Consider the following 26,754-nt stretch of genomic DNA (forward strand, 5'->3'; position numbering starts at 1 on the left):
ACACACTCACAGAACACAGACAATGCCTGTCGGTCAGTTCTGTACCTGAGTTATTTTCTGTATTTTTCTATGGTCTTAACTTCTCAAACTACAGCAGTGCATGAAGATGTCAAGAGATGACAACACTTTATCCTGGACCCCGATACAGATGCCCAATAGGTCCCAGCACAGTTGCCCTGATACTGAGTGCGAAGCTGTGCCTACAACTGCCTGTGCTGTCCCAAGAACACACCACAGGGGCAGTGCAGCCAGGCCCCCCGGTGCAGCCAGGATGCCCAATGCAGCCAGGCCCCCTGGTACAGCCAGGATGCTCGGTGCAGCCAGGATGCTCGGTGGAGCCTGTACACAAAGAGGCAGGACCAGGGCTGGCTCATCCTCATCCTGCTCTCACAGGAATCCCTGGGGAGGCCCAGGAGAGGAGCTGGACAGGGAAGAACATTCCAGAAGAGGGAACACTGGGCTTCACCAAGGCTCCAGAAGAGAGAGCTTACAGAAGGTAAGGAACAGAGAGAACAGCTTGGCTAGCTAGAGAAGCAGGCAGGGGCCAGGCACCCTGTGGGGAGGGGTCTGTGAGAGGAGAGGAGGCCAGGAGGACCCGCAGAGGATCACCACTGCCAAGGATGGAAGCCGCAGGCAACCTGGAATCAAATGGATGCCACTGACCACAGAGATGTGAATGGTTTAATAACTGTCTTGTGAGCTGGATGGCGAGCTCTTACATTTCACCCGCAGGCTGTGCTGTGCGCACCCCCCACACAGTGGTCTGAGCAGAGGCAGCGTGGGACCAGACCCTCTCCCACAGCCAGCCTGGCCAAGGTAGCACAGACCAGAGCTCTGTGCAGACAAGCACCTAGGGGTCTAAGAACACTCCCTTCTCTCCAGGGGCCAGAGGGGAGAACCAAGCTGCTCGGCCCTCCTCGCTCTGGCCGGCAGGAGGCCCTTCTCCTGGAGCAGCCCTCCTCCTTTCTGTCATGCCCGAGGGACACAAGGTCATCCACTGCGCTCCTGCTACATGGGCACTGCTGGGATGTGCTCCCACACCGAGTGTCCCCACCCAGGGCCTCTCCCTTCACTGCACAGGACAGCAAGGGCAGCTTGTGCTGGGAAGCACCTGAAAACCCTCAGCCAATCCCACCACAGCCCTGGGCTAAGCCCGTCTCCCAGGCCCCTCCACACAGTCTCTGAAATCTGAGGACTGGCTGGTGGCTCCTTCCCCCATTACAGTGAACTTGGCTGCAGGCCAACACCCTCCCAAGCGCCCAAGCACGGCCCCTGCCCACTTGTACAGTGAGGCCCTGGCCCAGTGTGGTGGCCCCTCAGTGAGCCGGCTGTGCCTGGCTGCCCCCAACCCCCAGACATCAGTGGGGGGCAGTTAGAGCCCTGTCAGGTCCACAATGGCCTTGATGAAGATGGCATCGTCCCGCACGTAGGAATTCTTGGCCTCCATCTTGGAGACAGGGCAGAAGAGGGGGCAGCCGCTTGCGATGTTCATGTCATTGACTGGCCTCTGAAAAGAGGACGAGGTCACGTCGGGCCTGAAGGCATCAATCACGTGCTCCCGATTATTCTGGTCGAGCAGCATTAAGGTCACCTGGAGGAGAGAGCCCCAGGGAGGGGCCACAGGTCTGTGGGCCACCTCGCTCTGGCTCCCGAGGGTCTGGACACCTGCAGGGCCACTAGCAGGAAGCCACAGGCGCCCATCCCAGGACCCAGGCCAGAGGCTGAGGCCCAGCTGAGACCACGTGGTGGGCGGCCTTGCTCCTGCCGCAGCGTCCAGGCTCCCCAGCCCTCCCCAGCCCCTGGCATTCTGCTTCTCTCTGGGGAACCTGTGTCCATTCTGGCCTTTCCTGTCCACTGACATCTGGAGTCCTAGGCTAAAGCTTATCACTCCTGAACTTGAATTATTATGAGGAAAATACAAAAAATAATATATCTGGCAAAGACATTTTCTTGCCAAAGAGATCAGGAAGCAGCCACTGCCCACCCACGAGGAGCACTTTCCAGGGAGAACCTGAGCCTCTGTCAGGCTGTGAACCCGGATGCCCCGGGACAGACGAGGGCCCATGGGCCCTCCACACCCCTCACCCCGCCCAGCTCTGATCTGCCTGCTCCATAGCTATAGGGGGTGGGGGAAGTAGCAAGCCTGGGCCAAGTGTGGCAAAAGGAAGGGACCTTCTCATTCCAGCCTAGTCTCTGGATCTTCAGTTCTGTAACCAAAAATAGATTCTGATTTTCAAAATAGGCCAGGGGCAGTGGCTCACGCCTACAATCCCAGCACTTTGGGAGGCCAAGGCGGGCGGATCATGAGGTCAGGAGTTCGAGACCAGCATGACAACATGGCGAAACCCTCGTCTCTACTAAAAATACAAAAATTAGCTTGGCATGGTGGTGGGCACCTGTAGTCCCAGTTCCTCAGGAGGCTGAGGCAGGAAAATCGCTCGAACCCGGGAGGCAGAGGTTGCAGTAAGCTGAGATCATACCACTGCACTCCAGCCTGGGCGACAGAGCAAGTGCCGTCTTAAAAATAAATAAATAAATAAATGACACCTCCGATGAAGAGGGCTCTGAAGCCATGTTCCTTCCCCTGCACAGTCTCTCCAGGGCAGGGTTTTCACACTACTGGTCCAGATGCCCATCAACATCTAGAGTCCTGGGCTAAAGCTGGGCACCCCTGACCTTGCATTATTTTGTGCTTTGTCCCTTTGTTCATTTATTTTTTAGAGCCTGGTCTTGCTCTGTTACACAGGCTGCAGTGCAGTGGCGTGATCTCGGCTCACTGCAGCCTCAACCTACTGGGCTCAAGCAATCCTCCTGCCTCAGCCTCCAAATAGCTGGGAATACAGGTGTATACCACCATGCACGGCTAATTTTTCTATTTTTTTTGTAGAGATGGGGTCTCACTATGTTGCCTAGGCTGATCTCAAACTCCTGGGTTCAAGCAATCCTCCCACCTCAGCCTCCCAAAGTGCTGGGATCACAGGGATACTCCCCCACACTTGGCCTTGTGCTTTTTCTTTTTATTTTTTTTGAGACGGAGTCTCGCTGTCGCCCAGGCTGGAGTGCAGTGGCCGGATCTCAGCTCACTGCAAGCTCCGCCTCCCGGGTTCACGCCATTCTCCCGCCTCAGCCTCCCAAGTAGCTGGGACTACAGGCGCCTGCCACCTCGCCCGGCTAGTTTTTTTGGTATTTTTTAGGAGAGACGGGGTTTCACTGTGTTGGCCAGGATGGTCTTGATCTCCTGACCTCGTGCTCTGCTCGTCTCGGCCTCCCAAAGTGCTGGGATGACAGGCTTGAGCCACCGCGCCCGGCCGGCCTTGTGCTTTTTCTTAGTCATATTTATATTTATCTGACAGGTCAGGAAGTCAGTTGCTTGTGTCACGGACCAGTGCTCAGAAATCATGGAAAGGACAGAAACTGCCAGAGCTCTCCACCGCGTGACACAGCACCACAGGGCGACGTGCCTGCTGCAGACACCTGGTCCGGCGAGCCCAAGCCACCCTGTCCTGCACAACCCTGTACCACAGAAGCTGCACTGCCCAGAGGGAATCTCAGGTGCGGCCCTCAGCAAAGCCTGTGGGGACGGCCTCACACCTTCTGGTTGAAGGGCCACCGCAGCAGGGCGTCATTCGGGCCCTTCATCACCACAAAGAAGAGGGACAGGTGTGTTCCTCGCCCGGTGCCGTCGCCGTTCAGGTAGATACGCAGACACATCTTGTACCCGTACCTGCTGGTGTAGAAGGCTGTGGAGGCAGGAGGGACACCTGGTGAGCTGACACTCAGCAAGGGTGGGGCAGGGCTCTTCCTGCCCGGCTGCCCTCCCCAGGGACAAAACACTCACAAAGAAACATTCAGGTTCTGGGGTGCAAAGAAAGTTTTTTCTCAAACTATGCAGTTAGTTTCCAATGAAAACAATTTCATTTAAAAAAAAAAAAAAAGTAGTAATTAGAAAATTAGAAAAGTTTTTTTTTTTTTTTTTTGAGACAGAGTCTCTCTCCTGTTGCCCAGGCTAAGTGTAGAGGCACAATCTCGGCTCACTGCAACCTCCACCTGCTGGGATCAAGCGATTCTCCTGCCTCAGCCTTCTGAGTAGCTGAGATTATAGGCGCCCGCCACCACACCCGGCTAATTTTTGTATTTTTAGCAGAGATGGGGATTTCACCATGTTGTCAGCTGTCTCCAACTCCTGATTCTCAGGTGATCCACGCATGCTGGCCTCCAAAGTGCTGGGATTAAGGTGTGAGCACCGGCCTGGCCAGAAAAAGCATTTTTTTTTTTTTTGAGGCGAGTCTCGTTCTGTCTTCCCAGGCTGGAGTGCAGGGCGAATCTCAGCTCACTACAAGCTCCGCTCCCTAGGTTTACGCCATTCTCCTGCCTCATCTCCGAAGTAAGCTGGACTATAGCACCTGCCACCACGCCCAGCTAATTTTTTTTTTTTTTTTTTGAGACGAGTCGCGCTTTGTCCGCCCAGCTGGAGTGCAGTGGCTGGAGCTCAGCTCACTGCAAGCTCCGCCTCCCAGTTCACCCATTCTCCTGCCTCAGCCTCCGAGTAGCTGATACAGGCGCCCGCCACCTGCCTGCTTAGTGTTTTGTATTTCGTAGTAGAACAGGAGGAGGAGGGTTTCACCGTGTTAGCCAGGATGGTCTTGATCTCCTGACCTGTGATCGCCCGTTCTCGGCCTCCCAAAGTGCTGGAGTACAGGCGTTGAGCCACTGCGCCCAGCAAATTTTGTATATTTTTATAGAGACGGTTTCACCGTGTTAGCCAGGATGTCTCCATCTCTTGACCTCGTCGTGATCCACCCACCTCGGCCTCCAATAGTGCTGGGATTACAGGCGTGACCACCACGGCCCGGGCCCAGAAAAAACATTAAGAATCCCAAATGTAACCCCCAAAACTTAAGAAGATGAGGAGAGGGCTGGGCGCGGTGGCTCACGCCTGTAATCCCAGCACTTTGGGAGACTGAGGTGGGCGGATCACAAGGTCAGGAGATTGAGACCATCCTGGCCAACACAGTAAAACCCCGTCTCTACTAAAAATACAAAAATTAGCCGGGCCTGGTGGCGAACACCTGTAGTCTCAGCTGCTCGGGAGGCTGAGGCAGGAGAATGGCGTGAACCCGGGAGGCGGAGCTTGCAGTGAGCTGAGATCTGGCCACTGCACTCCAGCCTGGGCGACAGAGCGAGACTCCGTCTCAAAAAAAAAAAAAAAAAAAAAAAAAGATGAGTAGAGCAACATGGCAAGATCCACCAAATGCAGTGGTTGGGGCCTCGGCAGAGCTGCAGAGGGGACCCCTGACTGGCCCAGGGCTTAGGGTGGGCCCCAAGCCTGCCTCAGAGGAGGAGCTTGCTAGAGTGAACCCCGAAACAAGCAGAGTCCACCTCCTTCCCACCCAACGTGACACAGACGTGAACCATAGCCAGAACGCGGCAGAGGCTGCTTTCCAAGCCACATGACAGAGCCCCGCATGCACAGGTTTGAACACAGGGACCCCACCGTGGCAGCACCAGGACCAACCCTCCCCGTCCTTGTCCTCCACTGCGCGCCCTGGCCCGTCCTCCCTGTCCTCGTCCTCCACGTGTGCCGCACACAAACTGTGTTCACCAGCATTGCTTAAAGCAGATGTTCCACACAAACAGGTCCTCCTGCCCGAGTACCACCTCTGTGGCAGGGCCTCCACAATGCTGACCCTTCACCTCACACTTAGTACAGAGCTCCCAGGATAGACAATCGGCTGAGCCAAGCAGCTGCAGAGGGAAGGTCGCCACCAGAAAGCAGTGCTGACTTTCACAGCTCTGGAGGAACAGGGCCACGCCCTGCAGGCTGCCCAGACCGTTCCCTCAAGTTTCCCCCAAAATAATCTGTCATTTTTCCAGTCTCAACTCCGAGAAGAAAGAGAGTGCGAGTTTTGTTTCTGGTCCCTGCTGAAGGCCTTGTCAGGATGCACCACAGAGAATATGGCGGCCCCTCTAGATGACGCTTGGGTCTCTTTCTGCCGGAGCACAGGAGCCATGGCCCCCGCTGCTCAGGGAGTTTCGCCAGCAGTGCTAGGCTAAGTTCAAACAGGAAAGGTGCCTACAATGTCTCAGTCTTGATCCTAGATTCTAAGGATTCTAAGATCCTAGATCCTAAGATTCTATCACCAGGTTCACCAAGTCAGTGTGAAAATAAAGCCCACACGAGGGTGTTTTCTGAGCCATGTCAACAAAGGCCACAAAGGGAGTGTCTGAGTCGGGGATGAGATGATGGCTGGGGCCGCCACGAGGTCAGCCAGGGCCTCAAAGGACAGCAGGCGGGCCGCCTCTGTACTGCAGTGCCCGGAAGCACAGTCCTGGCAGGAGCCTGTGGCTGGGCGGCCACCACACAGCCCCTCTCCAGCAGCACCCTCCAGGGCAGACCCCACGAGCAGCCTCCCAAGAGAACTCGTAGTTGGGGGAAAAAAAAAGGGACTGTGAGAAACACCCTCCCTGAGCTCCGTGTGGAAACTGAACCTGGGAGGGGTCAGACTAGCTCGGCCCCAAGGCCCTGGGAGGCATGTCCCACCCCCACGGCTACCCCCACCCGTCCTGTCTTCCTGGGAGCTGCGATCAGGCAGGAGAGCCTGTTGATGTAATGTCTGCTTTAGAGCCGTGTGCTGGAGGACCAGGCTGTGGGTGACGAGGGGCACACCCTGAGGGCAGGCAAAGCAGGAGGGCAGCCAGCCCAACCCCCCACCCCCGATCCCTACCCAACGGCACCCACTGGCCAGCCCATATTCGGCTGCCCCACTCGCTGCTCAGGGAGGCATAGCCGCTCCCGGTATCACTGGGGGGTCGTATCTCAGCCTCCCTTGGGAGCCGTCCCATGTGGTCACAGGGGTGAGGGGACCCAGCTGCCATGTAAACAGCAGCCGCAGGGAGGTGGGGGTCCTAGAACCATACCTGGGGAGAAGATGGCGGGTGTGCGGCCGGCCACAGCTTCCTGGCGCTTCCTGGCGAAGTCTGAGATCTTCCAGATGAAGACCCCATCGTAGGTGGATGCCTCCATCTCCAAGACCTTCTGCTCCAGGTCAGCCATCGCCAGATCCTTGAGGCCAATGCTCCTCTCCAGCTGCTGCACCTGCCGGGCGCCAAGACCACCTTCCCTCTTACTGGAGGGGTGTGGGCACGAGCCCGCCTCCCACACCCACCGATCTCCAGCAGGACAGTGGTCCTGGGCACCCCTGGGCTCTGTTTCTCACGTCCACTCCCTGCACAAAAGAACCCAACCCCACCCTGGCCAAGAGCGGGGGGCTCCAAGTCCACACAGAAGCTCCTGGCCAGCAAGCGTGCTCAGAAGCCACACCAGGCCTTGCACATCCCCATGGCTGACTCTGCTCTCCCATCAGAGAGAGGAGGCTCCCGCCCACGGCCTGGTCTCTATGACCTTCCAGGGTTTGGGTCCCTCACAGAACAGGACTCAGAAACGAAGGGGGCCAGAGCCTTCCATAGAAACCACGCTGGACTGGGGTTTGCAGATGGAGTTCTACACTGTCCAGGCTCTAAAGCTCCAGGACCTGCTAGAACCTGCTGGGGTGCAGACACTATCCCCCTTTACACTGTCCTCCTCATGGCTGGCCGCCCAGCAGGCACAGACCTTGTTACTCAGGGCTTCAATCTTGTCTTGGTCCAGCCGGTGCTGCCGGCTGCAGGCCTCGGCAGTCATGGCCACCCTCTCCACCTCCCGGTTCAGGACACAGACAATGTTCTCAAAAGTGGCCGTCTTCTTCTCCAGGTTCTCGCACCTCTGTAGGAGCTCTGACCCCGCATGGCTCTGGTCTCCCAAGAGAGGCTTTGCCTCCAGCACCGAGCTCAGGAGCATGGCCAGGTGCTCCCGCAGCCACTGTGCCTCGTGCTCTTGCTGTTTCTCACCCTCCACCTGCAGACACAGGGCAGGGAGGCTGCTGGCTCCACCCACCATTCAGCTCCCACCCGGGGACGCGGGCCTCAGAGCTGAGGAGACAGGCCAGAGTCAGAGATAGGGATGCCTGGGTGGCCTGGCCATGGCTGATCCTTCTCGTGCATGACAGACTGAAAGTCAGGTATGTTTAAAGAATATGAAGCTTGCTAGAGACCTTAGTTGCAGCCAGGCACCGTAGCTAGCAACTGTGATTCTAGCACTTCAGAAGGCCGAAGCGGGAGAATCATTTGGGCCCAGGAGTTGGAGACTAGCTGGGGCAACATGGCGAAAACCCACGTCTACAAAAATTTTTTTTAAATGAGCTGAGCATGGTGGTGTGTGCCAGTGGTTCCAGCTACTCCGGAGGCTGAGGTGGGAGGATCGCTTGAGCCCAGAAGGGTGAAGCTGCAGTGAGCCGAGATCATACTACTGCATCTCTGCCTGGCTGACACAGTGAAACCCTGTTTGGAAGAAAAGAAAAAAGGGACGGGACGGGACGAAGGGAAGAAGGTGAGGGGAAGGGAGAGGGGGAGGGACAGAAAGGAAAATAAAAGAAAAATAAAAGCAGCACACGATTTTTTAAAAAGTGACTCACGACCGGGCATGGTGGCTCATGCCTATAATCCCAGCACTTTGGAAGGCCAAGGTGGGAGGATCACCTGAGGTTGGGAGTTCGAGACCAACCTGATCAACATGGAGAAACCCTGTCTCTAATAAAAATACAAAATTAGCCAGGCGTGGTGGTGCACGCCTGTAATCCCAGCTACTCGGGAGGCTGAGGCAGGAGAATTGCTTGAACCTGGGAGGTGGAGGTTGCAGTGAGCTGAGATGGTGCCATTGCACTCTAGCCTGGGCAACAAGAGTGAAACTCTGTCTCAAAAAAAAAAAAAAAAAAACCTACCCACAAGTTCCAGACAAGCCTGGCCAACATGGTGAAACCCCGTCTCTACTAAAGATACAAAAACTAGCCAGGCATGGTGGCACATGTCTGTAATCCCAGCTACTCGGGAGCCTGAGTCAGGAGAACTGCTTGAACCCAGGAGAGGGAGGCTGCAGTGAGATGAGATGGTGCCACTGCACTTCCAGCCTGGGCAACAGAGTAAACTCTGTTTCAAAAATAAATAAATAAATATAAAAATAGGCCAGGCGCAGTGGCTCACACCTGTAATCCCAGTACTTTGGGAGGCTGAGGTGGTCAGATCACCTGAGGTCAGGAGTTTGAGACCAGCCTGGCCAACATGGTAAAACCCCATCTCTACTAAAAATATACAAAAATTAGCTGGGCCTGGTGGTGTGTGCTTTTAATCCCAGCTTCCTGGGAGGCTGAGGCAGGAGAATACTTGAACCCAGGAGGTAGAGGTTAACAGTGAGCCGAGATGGCGCCACTGCACTCCAGCCTGGGTGACAGAGCGAGACTCTGTCTCTAAAATAAAATAAAATAAAATAAAAATAAAAAGCTACCCACAGGGGGAAGGTGAAGGGGTGGAAATTAGGCCGCCTTAAACATACCTCATTTTATAGACCTGACTTTGCAATTAAATTATTTTCAAATTTCCGCAACAAAATTTAAAAATGAGCCAGGCGTGGTCATGCCTGTAATCCCAGCACTTTAGGAGGCTAAGGCAGTAGGATCACTTGAGGTCAGGAGTTTGAGACCAGCCTGGGCAACATGGTGAAACCTCGTCTCTACTAAAAATACAAAACTTAGCTGGGCGTGGTGGTGCACAGCTGTGATCACAGCTACTTGGGCCTTTCATTACCTACTTGGGAGGCTGAGGCACAAGAATTGTTTGAACCCAGGAGGCAGAGGCTGCAGTGAGCTGAGATCATGCCACCGCACTCCAGCCTGGGCGAGAAAGCAAGACTCAGCCTCAAATATAATAATAATAATAATAATAAATAAATAAATAAATAAATAAATAAGAAAGACACTCTTAAAAAAAATCACAGTAAAAGAAACAAATGGACTTACATGTGTACCCAGCTAGAGGCACAGCCACCCAGAGAGCAGAAGGGCACTCAAAAGACAAACAGCTGGACGAGAGCTCGCCTCGCATCTGCTCAGAGACAGGTGCTGCTGGGACCATGCCGTGTGCGGCATGGAGAAAGCAGGTCCCGGCTGAGCCTGGGGTGGGTGCCCGTATGGGGAGACCCTTTGTGCAAACGGGAAGCAAGCGTCGCCACAGACTCATGCTGTGTTCGCTCTCATTCCTCAACACCAAAAGGCCCAGAAACAAGGAGCACAGTGGTGGCAGCAAGCACCACTGAGGCCCAGGTGGTCTCTAAACAACCTCCCGCACAGGAAACCCGGGCTTCCTGGAGATGGCAGATGCCAGGTCGGAGCGGGAAACAGACAAGAACACGGAGAGGAGAAGACTATCCAACGCAGACAAAGAAAACGGTCCTTTTCACCGTTATTAGGAAGAAAACACAATACCTAAGGCCACACAGAATCAAGTCAGCAACTGACTCTACTACAAATACCGTCAAGGCATCCCTGTCTCCAAGCAAGGAAGGTGCCTGCCCAGCGAGCTGGCCAGGGGAGGGTCTGCACCCACGGCCTGCCCCTCTCTAGCCATCAGGCACACACCTCAGCTGGGGGCCACCTCTGGGCCCAGTACTCCTCGAGGGTCCTGATCTCAAGGGGCTCCTGTTGTACAGGGCAAGAAGGACAAGAGACAGAGACATGAGGTGCTGGCGACAGAGGGGCAGAGTCTGCAGGGGTGGAGCAGGGGGGTCCACCCGGAGAGACCCAGGCGCCTGGCCATTGTGCCAGTGTCCAAGTGCCTGGGGTGGGCACAAGTGGGCATGCCCAAGGAAGCTCAGGCCAGTGAGCAGGGCAGAGGAGATAGCCGAGAGGAGGGAAAGATCACAGGAGCAGGCCGCTCTGAATGAGAAGCTGTGAGGAAGAGTTGTGATTGATTTCCAATTGTGAACAGGCCAGAGCGGAAAAGAACGGGGCTCCCATAAGCGCCTGAGCCTGGGTCCCAGTGATAGATGAGGACGACGTGGACAGGGCAGTGACGGCTGGGGGATGGGGGGTCCAGGTGTCCAGGAACCATTTGAGGGCAGACGAGATCTCTTGTCAGCCTGAACGTGAAGTGTGAGGCGAGAGGAGGGGCCCGAGTGCTTGCTGGTGGCGGAGGGCTTGGTGAGAGCCGCTGGGTTAGAGTGCTGCCCTTTTCTGTGTGAGATGGGGGCAGGGAGACGGCAGCCAAGAAGTGGTCGTGGCGAGCTGGCCGGGTACATCTGAGATGTGCACTCAACACCCAAGGAGGCTCAAGGCAACAGGTGGGCACACGCATTGGGCATCCTCAGAGACAGGTGGCAGTCAAAGCCAGGCACTACGACGCCACCAGGAGGATGGGAGTGGACAGGGCTGCCAGCCCAGAGACCAAGCTGGGGACACTCAGACAGCCGGGGTGGGAGGCAGTGCTGCAGAGGAGGCTGAGGAGCAGCCGGAAGGAACCCAGGAAGCGCTGGGCTGGAGGCAGTGAAGACCACGCCCAACCTCAGACCCCCAGACTCACCGTCTCGAGGCAGCCGATGGCGTGGAATCTACAAGGGACTCGACACTTGCCACAAGTCTTGACGTGGTCCTGAAACTACAAGGGAATGGCGTCACAGTGCCACCTTTCTCTGTTCTGATGCATTTCAGCACTTCCACACAGACCACAGTGATTTACACAGAGGGTTACATGACCTGCCCCATTGGCCTCTTCACTCTCACACCGAATGAAACCCAACAGCCCATTTCCAAAGTAACATGTGCACACACCCGTGCACACACCTGTGTGAACATGCACACTGTGCCACTAACTGAGATGGGCAAGCGTTTCGGGACACCTGTGGAGACCCCAGCTTGTGTGTCACATGGCACGCCTGTCCTTCTATCACAGTCCACAGGACATGCAGTGCTGAGGCCCCAGGGCCTAGGTTCAAAACCCAGAGTCAAACACCCACTGCTCACCTGGTGCGCGGTGGTGCAGGATGACACGGACACAACATGAAGCAAAACGTAAAATCCAGAAAGGGGCCAAGCGCACACAGACACTCACATATGACACGAGCATCGAACCAGGGAAGAAACAGAGCCCAACACGGTGGTATCTGACACCAGTCTAAGGATGCGGGAACAGCCCGAGGAAAAACATGAAACCCAAGTCCCTCCTCCATTGCCCAGGTGACATGGCAGGTGTGTCGCAGCCCTGGGTGTGAGAAAATCAAACCCACAAACATCAGACGCAGCACAGGATTCCCACATACCTGGGACGAGGGAAACGGTCCTAACTGTGAATCAGTTTCCAGAAACAGTAACATAAGAACCTTGCACAATTCCCCCCAAAACAAACAAAAAACCAAGAACACCATTAAGTGGGCAGGAGTCATAAACAGCAAGAGAAGCACAGATGTGCTTGGTCACACCACAGCTTGGGAAGTGCCCATCAGAAGCGCCGGGAGAAAGGATGCTCATCCCTGATGGAAGACGGCAGAGTGTTTGCACAGAGCCTAAGCACACCCTCCCTTACACCTTAAATCAGCTCTTAGTGACTCACGACCAATACAACGTGAACCCTGTGTCAATAAAAAACATCCGGCCAGGCGCGGTGGTTTAAGCCTGTAATCCCAGCACTTTGGGAGGCCGAGACGGGCGGATCACGAGGTCAGGAGATCGAGACCATCCTGGCTAACACAGTGAAACCCCGTCTCTACTAAAAAATACAAAAAAACTAGCTGGGCGAGGTGGCGGGCACCTGTAGTCCCAGCTACTCAGGAGGCTGAGGCAGGAGAATGGCGTAAACCTGGGAGGCAGAGCTTGCAGTGAGCCAAGATTGCACCACTGCACTCCAGCCTGGGCGACAGAGCGAGACTCCATCTTGAAAAAAATAAAAAATAAAAAATAAATAAAAATAAAAAACATCCACGCATATTCAGTGCATTTTTCCCTGAACATTTCCAGTCTACGGTTGGCTGGATCCATGGTGTGGACCCGCGACACAGAGAACTGATGTGTTTCTCACACGTCATAGTGGCAATGGTGCTCCCACAACGCTTATGGAAATGCAAATTTCTGAACTACCGCACAGTGCTGCGCACGGGGAGCCTGACATATTTCCCTGTGAGGTCTCAGAATGCACTTTTTTTTTGCAGTTTTCGCTTTAGTGCCATGTAACCGTTTTACAAAATTACAAAACCTTTTTTTTTTTTTTTTTGAGACGGAGTTCCTCTCTTGTTGCCCAGTCTGGAGTATAATGGCACGATTTCAGCTCACTGCAACCTCTGCCTGCCAGGTTCAAGCGATTCTCCTGCCTCAGCCTCCCGAGTAGCTGGGATTACAGGCATGTGCCACCACGCCTGGTTAATTTTTGTATTTTTAGTAGAGACGGGGTTTCACAATGTTGGTCAGGCTGGTCTCGAATTACTGACCTCAGGTGATTCTCCCACCTCGGTCTCCCAAAGTGCTGGGATTACAGGCATGAGCCGCTGCGCCCAGCCCTTTTTTTGCGGAGGAGGTGGGGGAGGGGCGGGGACAGAGTTTCCGCTCTTGTTGCCCAGGCTGGAGTGCAGTGGCTTGATCTCAGCTCACCACAACCTCCGCCTCCGAGGTTCAAGCGATTCTCCTGCTTCAGTCTCCCGAGTAGCTGGGACGACAGGCATGCGCCACCACACCCAGCTAATTCGGTATTTTTAGTAGAGACGGGGTTTCTGCATTTTGGTCAGGCTGGTCTCAAATTCCTGAGCTCAGGTGATCCGCTCACCTCCGCCTCTCAAAGGGCTGGGATAACAGGCGTGAGTCACCGCGCCCAGCCTTTTTTTCTTTTTTAAGAGCAATCTTTAAAACTCAAAAGCAAAATGAAACAAATGTGCCTCCGTGGCATACTGAGACAGCCGCCTGCCCAGAGATGCTGCTTCGAATGACTTATCACACAGAAACTCAATACAGACTCTAAAAGCAAAGAGAACTAGAAAGAGAACTTCGTCATCATATAATTCGCCATGGATCACAGTCAGTGCTACTGACACTGTTCTTATGTATAGCAATGTCAACAGGAACCATGACTTTCTGTAGAAACATGGAAGTTGGGTAAGAATCTGAAATGCAAACACCAGTGTGAACCCATAATGTATTTTCTCTTAAAATAAAGCAAGGATCCCTGTGCTGTCACTGAAGTATTTTCGGATGAAACACTGGGCTGCGGGAAGAAGTGGAGGCAGGAATGAAACAGAACTGGCACTGGACACCCCCCAGCTTGAGCTGCAGCAGGGCCCCAAGTTCTAACGCACTCTCTTTCCTCTGTCCAGGCTCAGAAATTTCCACCACAGGAAGCTGAAGGAGAAGAGGCCAGGAATCTGGCGTGTGTGCAGCATGCTGGGAATGGGGGTGGGAGCCCCCAGGGAGGGTAGGTGTGAGAGAAGGCGCTGCTGGAAACGAGGAGAGACAAGTCCCCCCAGGCTGCCCACCTGGGCCATCCATGGAGCTGAAAGCCAGCTGGGTGCCTGGCCTCTGTAAGCCTCAATTTCCTCATCTGATAAAGGGTGCCCTAGGGTTCCTGTGAAGGCGAGAGGGCAACCCCCAGGCCCCTAGGAAATGCTAAACACCGCCCGCCCGTGGTTCCTGCCAGCGTCATCATGAAGGGGCAAACACCTCATCAAACAAAAGGTGTCCGTGACCGCCGAGGCTTCTGGGCTGTTCGGCCATGAGGCCCAGGCCCACTTCTGTCCAGCGAGCCCCACAGGCCAGCCTCCAAAGGACCAGGTCCCAACACACACCGCCCCATGCTTGGCTCAGCCCTGCACATGTCCCAGGCAGCAGTGAGGAACCCAACCAAGCCGTGAGAGCGTGGTCACCAAGAGAGGCTCCAGCAAAACCAGCAAAGATGGAGAGGAGGGGCTGGGAGGACGAGACACAGCCTGAAGGGAGGCAGCTCTGGTGCCTCTGCACAGCTCTGACTGATAGACAGCAGGCCAATAGTTTACATCGTCAAAGAACAAAAGCAAATCTTTTAAAAAACCTCACATTTTAAAAGAACCCGAAGCAAATGAACTACATACCACATCTAACATAAACTCAAAGAAAAAATGTATTCCAATTGACCTCAGAACATGGTATGTGGACCCTATGTCTTGGTAAGATGTACTTCCAAGAACAAAAAGAGCTGTGAAGAAACAGGTGGCCTCATCACCAGAAGTCACGTTGCTGATTTTTGTTTATTGTTTTTTTGAGATGGAGTCTCATTCTGTCCCAGGCTGGAGTGCACTGGTGCGATCTTGGCTTATAGCAACCTGTGCCTCCCGGGTTCAAGTGATTCTCCTGTTTCAGCTTCCCAAGTAGCTGGGATTACAGGAGTGCCTGTGCCACCACACCTGGCTAATTTTTGTATTTTTAATAGAGAAGTGGTTTTGCCGTGTTGGCCAGGCTGGTTTTGATCTCCTGACCTCAGGTGATCCACCGGCCTTGGCCTCCCAAAGTGCTGGGATTGCAGGCATGAGCTACCACACCCGGCCTTGCCTTCTTTTTTTGCCTTCTGTCACCCAGGCTGGAGTGCAGTGGTGCGATCTTAGCTCACTGCAACCTCCACCTCCTGGGTTCAAGCAATTTTCGCACCTCAGCCTCCCAAGGAGCTGGGACTAGAGGTGTGCAACACAATGTCCAGCTAATTTTTGTATTTTCAGTAGAGACGGAGTTTCACCATGTTGGCCGGGCTGGTCTCGAACTGGCCTCAAGTGATCCTCCCACCTCAGTCTCCCAAAGTGCTGGCATTACAGGCGTGAGCCACCACGCTCAGCAGGTGTTTTTAATTTTAAACCTACTCTACATATAACATAAAGCAAATATGTTACCAGTGTTAGGAACCAAGATTTGCAACATGAAAAAAAGATAAGAGAGGCCGGGCACAGTGGCTCACACCTGTAAACCCAGCAGTTTGGGAGGCCGAGGTGGGTGGATCACAAGGTCAGGAGATTGAGAACATCCTGGCCAAAATGGTGAAACCCCATCTGTATTAAAAATACAAAAACAAAATTAGCTGGGCGTGGTGGTGGGCATTTATAGTCCAAACTACTCGGGAGGCTGAGGCAGGAGAATGGTGTGAACCCGGGAGGCAGAGCTAGCAGTGAGCCGAGATCTCACCACTGCACTCCAGCCTGGGCAACACAGCAAGACTCTGTCTCAAAAAAAAGAAAAAAAAAAAAAAAAAAAAAAGACGGGATGAAAATGCACCATGCGCACAGAAAGCCACGTGTTCACAGTGATGGGGACGAAGTCCACCAGACACCACGGCGCTGCCTGGGCGACCGTCTTTGTCTTTCACTCTGGAAACAAAGTCTCAAGGAAAGAATCACCTCCTGACTCCTCCGTGAATCACCTCCTGACTCCTCCGTAAATCCCCTCAGGACAGACAAGGGCTGACGCAGACCAGGGCACGCACAGAGGGCGCCTCTCAGAGGCACCTCCAGGCCCTACCAGCAGGAGACACAGCCTTGCAGACACGGGCCCCAGGCAGGCGTCCTGGCCTCTGAAGGGGGCATGGCAGCAGCCACAGCCTCTATGGCGATCCGACGAGACAAACCCCCCATCAAGCTTCGAGTGTCAGCTTCAGTCTCCAGGCGAAGGGAAAGGAGCTTTCAGACAGCACTTGGCCAAGCTCACAGGGTGGGACATTTCACAGACAAGTGGACAGAGGTGAGGAGATAGCCCTGTCCCGTCCCCCAGCCCCACCCGGTTCAGGACTTGGGCTGTGACCCGTATTTAAACAGAGGCAAACCAGAAAGACAAGCACACACCTGTCAGGCTGAGCTTGCAGGCGGGCCCGGCCAGCCCGACCCCTCCTGTAGCTGCCCAGATGGGGACTGCCACCTGCGAGGCCTCCACATCCGACCTCTGACACACGGAGCAGGTGCCACCTCCCCTTCCAGAGCTTCAGCCTCTCTGGACGAGCTACCCTCACCTCCAATAAGGGAGGCAGTCTGGGAAAACGTCTCCATGTGTATTATTTCCCAGCTTCCTTTCCTAAAGGTGTCATCTGCAGCAGTTAACTCTTAACTGGGCGAGAAGCCATTTTCCTGACAAAGTAAGGATGCCAGGGACGAGGTTCTGCCAGGCGAGGCACCAACATTTCACTGCTGTGGCGGCAGACCAGACTAGGGTGCCCAGTCTCCACCCCGGCTGCTTGCTGCAAACACTCAGCATCGAAGTCAGTACCAACATTTCTTGTAAGCAGCACATGGAGGGCTATGAGAACTTTAATGTTTCATTTTCAGGATAACTGGGAAGTGACTTGCCCAAAAGTAAGCAGCTGTGTACACTGGAGGATGAAGAAGAGGGCTCGGGACTCAGCCACCTGGCCCCCAGTCCACTCAGGAGAGCAGCCGCCACCGTGAACGCATCCATGACCCAACATTACGGGGGCTTTGCACTGCGGTTCCTTTGGGCACAAAGGTCATACCCCCCACCCCACGGGACCCTCATGGCCAACACATGGGCCCCGCCCCGCGGTCCTCAGAGGACATGAAAGACACTCACCTTCTCCCGGGGGATCTTTTTCTTGCCGCAGCCATCACAAGTCAAGGGGAACTTGGGGCAGACCTCGTGGTGCGCCTTCAAAAGAAGCGATCAGGAGCATGAGGGTGGACGCCAACGCCAGGCATGGGTGGCAAGTGGGGGTGGAGGGTGGCACACAGTGCTTGGGCTGGGTAGCGCTGAGGGGCTGCAGGAGCACGTGGTCACCCTCGAGCCTCGCAGGACGGCGCTCCTCCCAGGCAGGATCCTGCCAACACCACCCAGGAGCCTCGGAGATCTTAACGTTTTGTTTGTTCTGCCAGCTCCAGGGCAATGCGAGGGAGACCCAAGCCACCAGAGGAGAGTCGGAAGCCACGTGAGACAAAGGCCCCCGTGAAGATAGGGAAACGCTGCTCCCGCCAGGAGGGGAGGCCGGTGGGAGGGTCTGGCGGATGGACTGGGCTGGCTGCGTGTGGGACGTCTCCAAGACAGACCCTGATGTGCCGCTGCAGAGGGCCTGGCGCCCCAGATGTGTTCTGGTCAGGCCCGTCCATCTGATAGTTTACACGGAAGTGGGGACGGGTCAGCAAAGTGGGGCTCCTGAAGTACAAGAGCCCAGGAAAAAAGATGCCAGGGCCCCAGAGGCAGGGAGAGACCTGAAGACATTTCCACCAAAGGCAGGAACCCTGTGTGGATTGTGATCCAAATACACCAAGGCAAAGACAGACAACAGGGATGCAGACACAGGCTGCAGGCCGTGTGGACAGTCACAGCTACAGCTCAGACACGGCGCTAGCGACTGTAGCTCTGTGCACCGCAGAAGTGTGTTCTCACCAATGCTTCGGGTAAACACGAAGTCACACTTGAGCAACTGTCTTGTGGGCAACGCCCAGGCCTGGCGAGGACGGACACATACCCACCGCTGCACTCTCTACCTGATGCATTTAGACTTTTCTAAGACAAAAATGCTTTTTTTTTTTAAACTTTTTTTCTTTTTTTTTGAGACGGAGTCTCACTCTGTTGCCCAGGTTAGTGTGCAGTGGCGCAGTCTCAGCTCACTGCAACCTCTGCCTCCTGGGTTCAAGCAATTCTCCTGCCTCAGCCTCCCGAGTAGTTGGGATTACAGGCACTCGCCACCATGCCTGGCTAATTTTTTTTTTGTGACGGAGTCTCGCTCTGTCACCCAGGCTGGAGTGTAGTGGCGCAATCTTGGCTCACTGCAAGCTCCGCCTCCCAGGTTCACACCATTCTTCAGCCTCAGCCTCAGCCTCAGCCTCCCAAGTAGCTGGGACTATAAGTGCCCACCACCATGCCTGGCTAATTTTTTTTTTGTATTTTTAGTAGAGACAAGGTTTCACTGTGTTAGCTAGGATGGTCTCGATCTCCTGACCTCGTGATCTGCCCGCCTCGGGCTCCCAAAGTCCTGGGATCACAGGCGTGAGCCATCGCACCTGGCCATGCCTGGATAATTTTTTGTATTTTTAGTAAAGAAAGGGTTTTACCATGTTGGCCAGGCTGGTCTCAAACTCCTGACCTCGTGATCCACCCACCTCAGCCTCCCAAAGCACTGGGATGACAGGCATGAGCCACCGCGCCCAGCTTACAAAAATGTTTTTGAAAGGCCTCGGCATTAACTTGACACCCATTCCCAGTTCTGCCAAGAAACATCCACCTGCATGTCTCCAGGGAAAGGGCCGAGGTGGGGAATGAGTGCAAAGGGGCCAGTGCAGCCCCAGTGGCCAGCACGCAGCTCCCCAGCTCAGCCTCGCACGGCTGCAGTCACACAGGTTGCTGCTCTACTGCACGCACCTTCCCGTCTGCCCCGCAGCAGGGCGCCCGGCAATGCCGGCAGCTCAGGCTTCTCTCTGGGCACTCGTGCTCCAGGTGGCGCTCCTTTTCACCCAGGCGGACCAGGCCTTTGCATGCAGGACATTCGGTCAGCATGAGCGGGCAGCGGCCTTCGTGGCAGCTCTGGCAACAAAAGGAGAAAGTGTCAGTAGAACTCGCGTGGGACATTCGGGCAGCCACAGCTTCACCCCGAGGACACCAGGCGATACAGTGCCGGTTTGGTGTCTGCATGCGGGTCCTGGGTGCCATCCTCCCCGCCTGTCCTGGGGGCCACCCTCTGCAGGTAGCTCTCAGGGCTCCCACAGGTGGGAGGGCAGGAGGAGATTGGTGTGTCCTCGTCTCCACTCTCTCCGCCCCACCCTGAGCTGAGGGGATGCTCTGCCACGGGGGTCTCTGTGTGGGTGCCTCGTCACCACCAGGCTCCCCTATCTGCCCCCTAAAACAGCCAAGTGCACAATCCCTGCTCTGCACCAGTGGGTCCCTGCCACACATACCAGCTCCTAACTGAGAAAGCAGGCCACGCTCTTGCTCTGATAACCAAGCACAACACGGTCCAGGCTGAGTCTTGTCAGTCCCAGCCCCGTCCTCACTGTAGGTGGGAGGTGTGAAGGGGCAGGGAACACACACGGGAGATAGCATGAGGGCAGGTGGCCTCTGCCTCCAGCACCAGGAAGCCAGCAAAGGCCTGAGGCACAAGCCCACCAGGCCAAGGTGCCAAGAGCTAGGCCTGGGACAGGCTGGTTCTAGCTGCACAGCACATGCATTGGAAAGGGCCTAAGCTACAAGGAAGACAGGCGAGGGCCAGAGACACACAGGAAGGTCACTCAGGAGCCCACACGTTCCCACACAATGAGCCACCCATGAGCTGGGCAGAGGCCCTGCCCTCCTGGAGCTGACAACCTGATAGAGTGACCTCCGGCGCCAGAACACCAGGGAAGGCAGGCAGTGGAGGCAGGGTCAGGAAGATGCCACAAGATGCAGTCTAGGGAGGCAGAAGCCGGTGCTGCAGGCTAAGCGTCAGGCGAGGCAGAGGACTGTGGACATCCACAGATGGCCAGGGTGCAAGGGAAAAGGACACAGAGGGAAAGGAGGCCACGCCAGCTCCTCGCCACACCCAAGCCAAGAAGAATCTAGANCTGGGCAGAGGCCCTGCCCTCCTGGAGCTGACAACCTGATAGAGTGACCTCCGGCGCCAGAACACCAGGGAAGGCAGGCAGTGGAGGCAGGGTCAGGAAGATGCCACAAGATGCAGTCTAGGGAGGCAGAAGCCGGTGCTGCAGGCTAAGCGTCAGGCGAGGCAGAGGACTGTGGACATCCACAGATGGCCAGGGTGCAAGGGAAAAGGACACAGAGGGAAAGGAGGCCACGCCAGCTCCTCGCCACACCCAAGCCAAGAAGAATCTAGAATGTAGGATGCAGAACCCAGCCACCTCTCTGGCGCACTGCTGCCCCAGGCAGGGCTTCCTGGACCGTTTTGAGGGCTCTGCCCGGATGTGAGGGGTCGGGACAGCAAGGTGACGGGACGTGGCTGAACCCTTCCAAGATTGCCTGGCAGCTGCGCTTCTCACACACTCTAAGGTTGGGAAGCCGCATGGTCACAGGAGGAAGAACGGGGTGGCAGGCACCACAAAGGTGCTAGTGGAAGGGGAGAGAGGGCCAGATGCAGGACATGTCTGGGGAGCCACGTGGACCTGCTGGCAGACTGAATGTGCTGCTTACAGGGACACAAAGTCAAGAAGGACTCTCAGGCCTCTGGCCCAAGCCACAGGAGGTCCCACCTGCCTCCATAAGGGGCCGGTGAGGTGTGGAAATAAAACTAAACAAGCCTTTTGTTTTGTTTTTTTGAGACAGGGTCTCACTTTGTCACTGATATGGTGTGGCTGTGTCCCCACTCAAATCTCATCTTGAACTGCAGCACCCATAATCCCCCCGTGTTGTGCGAGGGGCCCGGTGGGAGGTCACTGAATCATGGGACGGGTTTTTCCTGTGCTGCTCTCATGACCGTGAGTAAGTCTCATGGGATCTGATGGTTTTATAAAGGGCAGTTCCCCTGCACATGCTCTCTTGCCTGCCGCCATGTGAGACGCGCCTTTCCCCTCCTTTGCCTTCCTCCATGATTGTGAGGCCTCCCTAGTCATGTGGAACTATAAGTCCATTCAACCTCTTTTTCTTTATAAACTACCCAGTCTCGGGTATATCTTCATAGTAGTATGAAAAATGGACTGATACGGTCAACTAGGCTGGAGTGCAGGGGTGAGAATATAGGTCACTGCAGCCTCGACCACAGCCCCCACATAGCTAGGACTACAGGCACACACCACCACACCCAGTGAAATTTCTTTGTATTTTTGGTAGAGCCATCTTGTATTTTTTTTTTTTTTTTTTTTTTGAGATGGAGTCTTGCTCTGTCGCCCAGGCTGGACTGCAGTGGCCAAATCTCAGCTCACTGCAAACTCCGCCTCCCAGGTCCACGCCATTCTCCGGCCTCAGCCTCCTGAGTAGCTGGGACTACAGGTACCTGCCACCATGCCCAGCTAGTTTTTTGTATTTTTTTTAGTAGAGACGGGGTTTCACCATGTTAGCCAGAATGGTCTCGATCTCCTGACCTCGTGATCCGCCCGTCTTGGCCTCCCAAAGTGCTGGGATTATAGGCTTGAGCCACCGCGCCCAGCCATTTTTTTGTATTTTTAGTCGAGACAGGGTTTCACTGTGTTAGCCAGGATGTTCTCAATGTCCTGACCTTGTGATCCACCTGCCGCAGCCTCCCAAAGTGCTGGGATTACAGGCGTGAGCCACCGCACCCAGCGGTAGAGCCATCTTGCCCAGGCTGGTCTTGAACTCCTGAGCTCAAGCAATCTGCCCACCTAAGCTTCCCAAAGTACTGGGATAACAGGCATGAACCACTGTGCCCAGTCAGATTTAAACACGTCTTTTGGGAGAAGTCTGCTATGACTGGGAACAGAGAAAGGGAATGGAGGTCAAAGGAACATAGAGTTGAAAATCTGCTAAGTTTCTTGAATCATGATAAACATAAAATGCATCATCTTAACCATTTTTAAGTGCACAGTTCTGTAGTATTAAGTACATTTCACTGATGTTACATAACCATCACCACCATCTACCTCCACAACCCTTTCCATTGTAGAAACCTGAAACCCTATCCCTGTTAAACCCTAACTCCCCATTCCCCTCCTCCAGCCCCCAGCACCATCCCCTGGCTCTGAATTTGACCACTCCGGGGACTCTGTCAGTGAATTCATGCAGTATTTATCTTCCTGTGCCTGGCTTAGCTCACTGAGCACAACCCTAAGTTTTGGGACAGGAGAGACTACAGCACATTCTGTACCAATGGGCGCAGCCCGGAGAGAGGAGGACAACGTGCTGAGAGGAAGGTTCCCGAGAGGCCAGGACAGCAGAGGACCTGGCTGCAGGGCCCTTCATGGGGTGGGGAGTGGGGGTCAGCAGCTCCATGGAAAGCTGGCTACAGCTCAGAAGCCCCACGTGAATCAGGAAAGTGTTAATGACACCTCCCCGGAGCGGGGAGACCCTGCTCTGGACAGCACAGGCACTTGGACTGGCTTCCCTTCAACCTCCCTGGGGAGTGTTCCTCCCAAACCTTCACACAGATGCTGCAACTACTCCTCAGAGGCGCCCCAGGGTACACAGGCCCAGCCCTCCAAGACCTCCCGTAGCACTGGTCCAAGCTAAGCCTGCTAAAGGAACCAACTCCCTGAACCCGACAGCGCCTTGCACTCTGCTACCCACTGACGGGACAGGACCCGGCCTTGGCCGCACTAGTGTGTAACACGCCACCATCAAGCTGAGTCAAAGAGGAGTCTCAGCAACTATTATGGCTTATGAAACAACTATTATGGCTTACAAAACAACTATTATGGCTTACGAAACATAAAAACGAATGCACAAATAGTCAGTGTTCTTAGATTTAATTAAAAGACTGTTCTTTAGGCCAGGCACGGTGGCTCACGCCTGTGATCCCAGCACTTTGGGAGGCCGAGGCAGGTTGATCATGAGGTCAGGAGATTGAGACCATCCTGGCCAGTAAAGTGAAACCCCGCTTCTACTAAAAATACAAAAAATTAGCCGGGCATGGTGGCGAGCGCCTGTAGTCCCAGTTACTCAGGAGGCTGAGGCAGGAGAATGATGTGAACCCAGGAGGCGGAGCTTGCAGTGAGCCAAGATTGAGCCACTGCACTCCAGCCTGGGTAACAGAGCGAGACTCCATCTCAAAAAAATAAATAAATAAAAGTAAAATAAAAAAGACTGTTCTTTAAAACATAATAAAATGGCTGGGCACAGTGGGTTCCCACCTGTAATGCCAGCACTTTAGGAGGCCAAAGTGGGAGGATCACTTGAGCCCAGGAGTTCGAGGCTGCAGCGAGCTAGGATTCCATCACTACATGCTAGTCTGGGCAACAGAGCAAGACTCTATCTCTAAAATAATAATAATAATAAAATGCTCATAGATGAAATGATATGATATCTTCATTTGCTTTAAAATAAGCCAGAAAAGAAAAAAAATATGTCAGGGTTGAAGGGCTGAAAGAAGGCTGGCGAAGGCTGGCTGGTGCTGTGGGGGGCAGCGTGCAGGCCTATGGGGCAGCGGCATGCCTCTATTCTCAGTCTCACTGCTCAGATGTGCTGCATGCTTGAAATGTCAAAAATAAAATCTTTCTTGGCTGGGCATGGTGGCTCACACCTGTAATTCCAGCGCTTTGGGAGACCAAGATGGGCGGATCACAAAGTCGGGAGATCGAGACCATCCTGGCTAACATGGTGAAACCCCCGTCTCTACTAAAAATACAAAAAAATTAGCCAGGCATTGTGGCAAGTGCCTGTAGTCCCAGCTACTTGGGAGGCTGAGCCAGGAGAATGGCGTGAACCCGGGAGGGGGAGCTTGCAGTGAGCCGAGATTGAGCCACTGCACTCCAGCCTGGGTGACAGAGCGAGACTCCGTCTCAAAAAAAAAAGAAAAAAAAACACCTTTCTCTTGGGACTTGGTACTTGAAATCCCCAGTGGGACCAGGGATGTCCTCCAGCAGATACATCCACACCAGCACCATCTGTCTCAGTCTTCTCCCCACTCACAGCAGGCACAGTTCAAAAAAATCAATATTTATTCAGCCAGAATTCAAACTAAACATTTGATGCAAATACAGTCGTCATCCCTCTGAATGTTACTAGAATGTCCATGAGGCTGAGCATACTTGGCTTTTCCTGGCCTTTCCGTTGCTCATGCAGCCAGTCTGTGTCCTCTCTAGAAAGTCTCCCTGCACCCCCACCACCCAGCTGCCAGAACGAGTAGCTCCAGGGGCCCGCTGGGGAATTCAGCTCTGCTTTTAGCACTCGGCAAGCACTCCATCAACGTTTACCTAAAGTTTTAAAAATCATTCGATTTGGCCAGGTGCAGTGGCTTATGCCAGTAATCTCAGCACTCTGGGAGGCCAAGGCGGATGGATCACTTGAGGTCAGGAATTCAAGACCAGCCTGGCCAACATGGTAAAAAACCCCATCTCTACAAGAAATACAAAAAATTAGCCAGGTGTGGTGGCAGGCACCTGTAGGCTGAGGCAGATGAATTGCTTGAACCTGGGAGGCAGAGGTTGCAGTGAGCCGAGATCGCACCACCGCGCTCTAGCCTGGACAACAGAGCGAGACCCTGTCTCAAAAGAAAAAAAATAAAAATAAAAATAAATAAACAAAATCATTCAGTTCCTAGAAAGGCATCATTGCAAAAGACAAACATATTCAAAAGCTAAGCAGGATTTTCCCCTTTTCCAACAAAGTTCAGACCATCAAGAAAGAAAAGCAGCCTCAGCCTCAGTACTGTGTTCACAATAAGGCCCCAACTAGCAGCACACTCTGAACCACCTGAGCGCAAACAGAGGCGACTCTGAGGCACAGCTACACCTGCAGAGCTGGCTCCCAACTGCACAGAGAGGGTTTGATTTCTGCCCCCATGTGTGACATTTACAGCCAGTGAGAGGTTTTATCAATAAAATCAAAGGCCACAGCCAAGCTATTCCAGAGCAGTGCCCGCCCCTCCCACATGACCAAACCCGGCTCCTCTCAGGGACTTTCCAGAGCTCTCAAAGGTGCAGCCAGGGACTTTCCACCCTGCGTGCCTGCAGGACCGCGTGGCACCCCAGCCCAGGGGCTGGCTATAGTCCCTGGCCCTCAGCTGGAGGCCCTCATAATTGTCACTGTTGCATCCCATGAGCCTGGAGATGGCAGAGACCCCAGAGGACTCGGGGTCTAGTGCAGAGCTGGGAACTATTATCCCACCTGTCCCCCAGGCACCTCTCAGTCCTCTCAAAGGGGTAGCATAGCACCCCTACTCCCTGCAGCCAGCTGGTACCCTGACCCTACCAGGGAGACCCTGACCCTGGGCCACCTCCCCAGGGAGCCGTCTCCCTTGCAGACAGCACTGGGCAATGACCAAGCTGCGCCTCTTTAGAGGAGCAGGGAGTGGGGTGTACGATGCCATGCACCACAGCCGCTCGTGCAGCAGAGCCACACAAGAGCCTAGAAAGCTTTGCATCGCACGTCGTGGCTGCGGGTCTGGCATCTCTGTCCACAGAGGTAGGAGTCTTGCTCCATGTCCAGGACACAATCCCCGGGCTAGGGAGGAAAGCACATCTCGTTCACCCCAGATACAGCTGGGACGGTTCTTCTGAAAAAACGAAACTTGGAGCCCAAAGACCACAAAGCAGAGTCTCAAAAGATCGAGGGAGGTGTGGCCAGGCTCACAGGGCAGGGAGGGGGAGAGGAGAAACCCGCAGTAATGCAGGTCCAATTCCAACCCAGCTGGCAACACCTCAGGGTCCAGCTAAGCAGGAGATCCCAGACCCAGCCTGGGCAGGAAGCTCCCTTAAGTGCAGAAGGCCAGGGTTCTGAGCAAACAGCCCTCACAGCCTCACCAACCTGAGGCTGGACTGGATGGCATCAAGGTACCGCCTCACTTTGAGATTCTGATCTGACTCAGTGCTCACTGAACAATGACCCCTGCCCTCCATTCTACTTCCTGTGCCTACGGATGTGATGCCTCTAGGGGTGTCCCCCAAGTGGAATCGCAGAGGGTCTGTCCTTTGGTAACTGGCTCATGTCGCTCAGCACACTGGCCTCAGAGTTCATCCCTGGGGAGTGTGTGTCTGAATCTCCTGCCTTTTTAAGGGTGAATCATATCCCACCGTGTTCACAGATCACACTTCCCATGTTTATCCATCATCCGTGGACACTGGGCTGCCTCTACCTTGGGGCTCTGTGGACAGTGTTACTCCAGGAATCCTGTACAAGGATCCCAGAGAGAAACCTCTTAAAGGGCACTCATTATGACAAGAAGGAAGACTGTGTAACTTGGCAAGCCATAGTGGCCTTAACTAGCTCTCTCGGCACCTCCTGGCCTCTACACTACAGGTTAAGTTTCCAAATGCCTAAAAGGTGACATGAGAATCACGCTGAAATCCCCAATGCG

The 26,754-nt window shown here is 54.4% G+C and overlaps 1 protein-coding gene across 8 annotated transcripts in view; it reads right to left on the minus strand.

Annotated features, from left to right (window-relative positions):
• Positions 1-659: 659 nt before the first annotated feature.
• TRAF2 (TNF receptor associated factor 2) overlaps positions 660-26,754 on the minus strand; it is a 45,321-nt gene continuing 19,226 nt past the window's right edge. For 7 of the 8 annotated variants that reach the window (XM_017893123.1, XM_017893124.1, XM_017893127.1 and 4 more), the window contains 7 exons: positions 19,224-19,385; positions 17,439-17,513; positions 11,446-11,520; positions 7,613-7,894; positions 6,919-7,096; positions 3,592-3,740; positions 660-1,591 (listed from right to left, as the gene is read on the minus strand). In XM_017893123.1, coding sequence (XP_017748612.1) covers positions 1,373-1,591; positions 3,592-3,740; positions 6,919-7,096; positions 7,613-7,894; positions 11,446-11,520; positions 17,439-17,513; positions 19,224-19,385 — 1,140 coding nt within the window. In that variant the 3' untranslated portion in view covers positions 660-1,372. The remainder of the gene's footprint in view (positions 1,592-3,591; positions 3,741-6,918; positions 7,097-7,612; positions 7,895-11,445; positions 11,521-17,438; positions 17,514-19,223; positions 19,386-26,754) is intronic. The other variant, XM_017893131.1, reaches the window with a different exon arrangement.

Source organism: Rhinopithecus bieti, unplaced genomic scaffold (genome assembly GCF_001698545.2).
Source record: "Rhinopithecus bieti isolate Rb0 unplaced genomic scaffold, ASM169854v2 scaffold_23276, whole genome shotgun sequence".
Taxonomy (NCBI): Eukaryota; Metazoa; Chordata; class Mammalia; order Primates; family Cercopithecidae; genus Rhinopithecus; species Rhinopithecus bieti.